We start from the raw sequence: 2,040 nt of genomic DNA on the forward strand, positions 1-2,040 counted from the left end.
ACCACACATTTTGTCATGACCCAACGTGGGGTCCCTGCGCGTCTCATTGGTTCAGTTTTGTTCCTTTCCTGACCAATCGCATACAGCAGTTGGAGACCTCAAGCCGAATAGAAAAATTAAGGTCGTTGAGAACAATTCCCGCCACACAATTTCATTTTCAGCAGAGAAGATCACATTATTTTTGCCCTCTCGTCTCTCACCGGCAGCGTCAACTTTTAAGATCGTATGAAGAAAATGTGTGTTCAGTTTTCAGCACAATATTCTCCCCCCTTTCATGTTCTCTGAAGCGCATCCGCTGTCAGCTACAGCAACCCCGCGGCGCCACCTTAAAAGCAGCTTTAGCTTGCTGCCAAGTTCATGTGCAGCCGAGAGGCACAGGATAATACAGGCTGGGGTTTGCTGCTGAAAAGCCCAGTGGATCAGCTACTGACCTGCTGTTCTTTTTTCTCTCCTCCCTCTTTCCTCTTTTTCCCCCTCTCTATCACTCGCTCTCTTTTCCTGTATCTTTAGATTTTCTACAGCTCCCCGCTTGGCTTTTTTGGCAGTGTTTCAAAGAGAGAGGACGAGAGAAAACACAGAGAGAGAGGGAAACGAGAAGAGAGTGTTTCTGTTCCTGGATGTGTGAGTGTTGGGGGGTGGGGTGGGGGTAGACGGCTGGCCGTGTTTATGTTTTCCTGGCTGGCGAGGCGGGGGAGGGGGGGCGCGCTGAACGAAGCGGAGCAGTGATGGAGGAGAGGCGAGAGAGCGAGCGCGTGGTGAAGAGAGAGAGAGAGAACGAGAGGGATCTGCACACAGACGCGGACCGCTGAGTGCCGTTTCACTCCAGGCGAAGAGATAGCCTCCTGCGTGGTGAAAGAGGGAATCTGTGATTTCTGGACTAATAGATATCCTGCCATTCCCGAGAAGAGAAAACACGAACGGATAATAAAGACGCACCGAAGTTCGGGAAGAAGGAGGTGACACTCACTGCGAAATCTGGTTCAGTGAGAAAGAGAAACAGAGCGAAAGGGAGAACGAGAGAGAGAGTGTGTGTGAGAGAGAGAAACAGAAACGAGGAAGAGAAGCGGGCCGTGTTTTGAGGGTTTGCAGGGGAGTCTCTTCTCTCCTTGGGGCCTCGAAGAGGCGGCCAGCGACAGGAGGCGCGGGAGAGAGGACCACCCTCCCAGCAGGGACCATGTACCCCCACGGTCGACCACAGGTGAGTGGCTTCCCCTCGCACCACTTGTTTTCATTCTGCTCTCAACTAGCACATCTCAAACTACTCAAACAGACCGTACATAGATCTCATGTAGCAATACTCCTCCAACCGTTATGCAGCGCACAGGCCTAGTATGGCACTCATACAACCTTTGTTTACCAGTTATGCAATGGCCAGAACACACTTAACATAGCTTTGTCACAGATATCATAAAACAAGGTGAAGTAGTGGTACAACCTACACTTACTTTCCATATAGAGAGAATAATAATCTATCATCTCATACAGTATTCCAGCAACTCTTCTACTGTATTCATTTAGGCATAGTACTCAGTACCCTTGGTTGACCAGTAATAAAACCTTTATAACACATTCAAATTAGCACGCCTAGAAAAGTCATGCAACCTCCTTGCTAGTGCACTACTAACACAGCCTTTCTATAGACCCCATACATCTATCATGCAGTTCTCACACAAACCTCATAATAGGTGCATTAGGCTGTCATTCCATGTTTATATATGCCATTATTACAGCCTTCGTTACCCTATATGTTCAGCATTCTGACTAGATCGGTCTTAAAATGACCCCATATAACAATCAGTCCAAGCTCTCATAAGCCTTTGAATATGCTCATACAACTGTCATTCAACATGCATACAGTCCTCAGGCAGCATTGCTACTGCCCTTAAGTAGGCTTCACACATGTATGCAACCTTCATCCAGACACCAAGCAACATTTAGTCAGTGCTCATGCACACAACTCTCATACAGAGTTACTCAAGGTGTCAAATGACACGCAACGCAAGCAGCCTTCATATCTCAATAAAAACCCTCTCCAAATAG

At 47.7% G+C, this 2,040-nt stretch overlaps 1 protein-coding gene across 2 annotated transcripts in view; it reads left to right on the forward strand.

Moving 5' to 3' along the window:
- The first annotated feature begins 687 nt into the window (after positions 1 to 687).
- Positions 688 to 2,040, forward strand: part of tle2c (TLE family member 2, transcriptional corepressor c) — a 21,598-nt gene continuing 20,245 nt past the window's right edge. For both annotated transcript variants that reach the window (XR_009937148.1, XM_062528875.1), the window contains exon 1: positions 688 to 1,198. Coding sequence is in view for 1 of the 2 variants with exons in the window: in XM_062528875.1 (XP_062384859.1) it covers positions 1,175 to 1,198 (24 nt within the window). In the remaining variant the exon portion in view is untranslated. The remainder of the gene's footprint in view (positions 1,199 to 2,040) is intronic.

The sequence above is a fragment of the Sardina pilchardus genome, chromosome 2, assembly GCF_963854185.1.
Source record: "Sardina pilchardus chromosome 2, fSarPil1.1, whole genome shotgun sequence".
Taxonomy (NCBI): Eukaryota; Metazoa; Chordata; class Actinopteri; order Clupeiformes; family Clupeidae; genus Sardina; species Sardina pilchardus.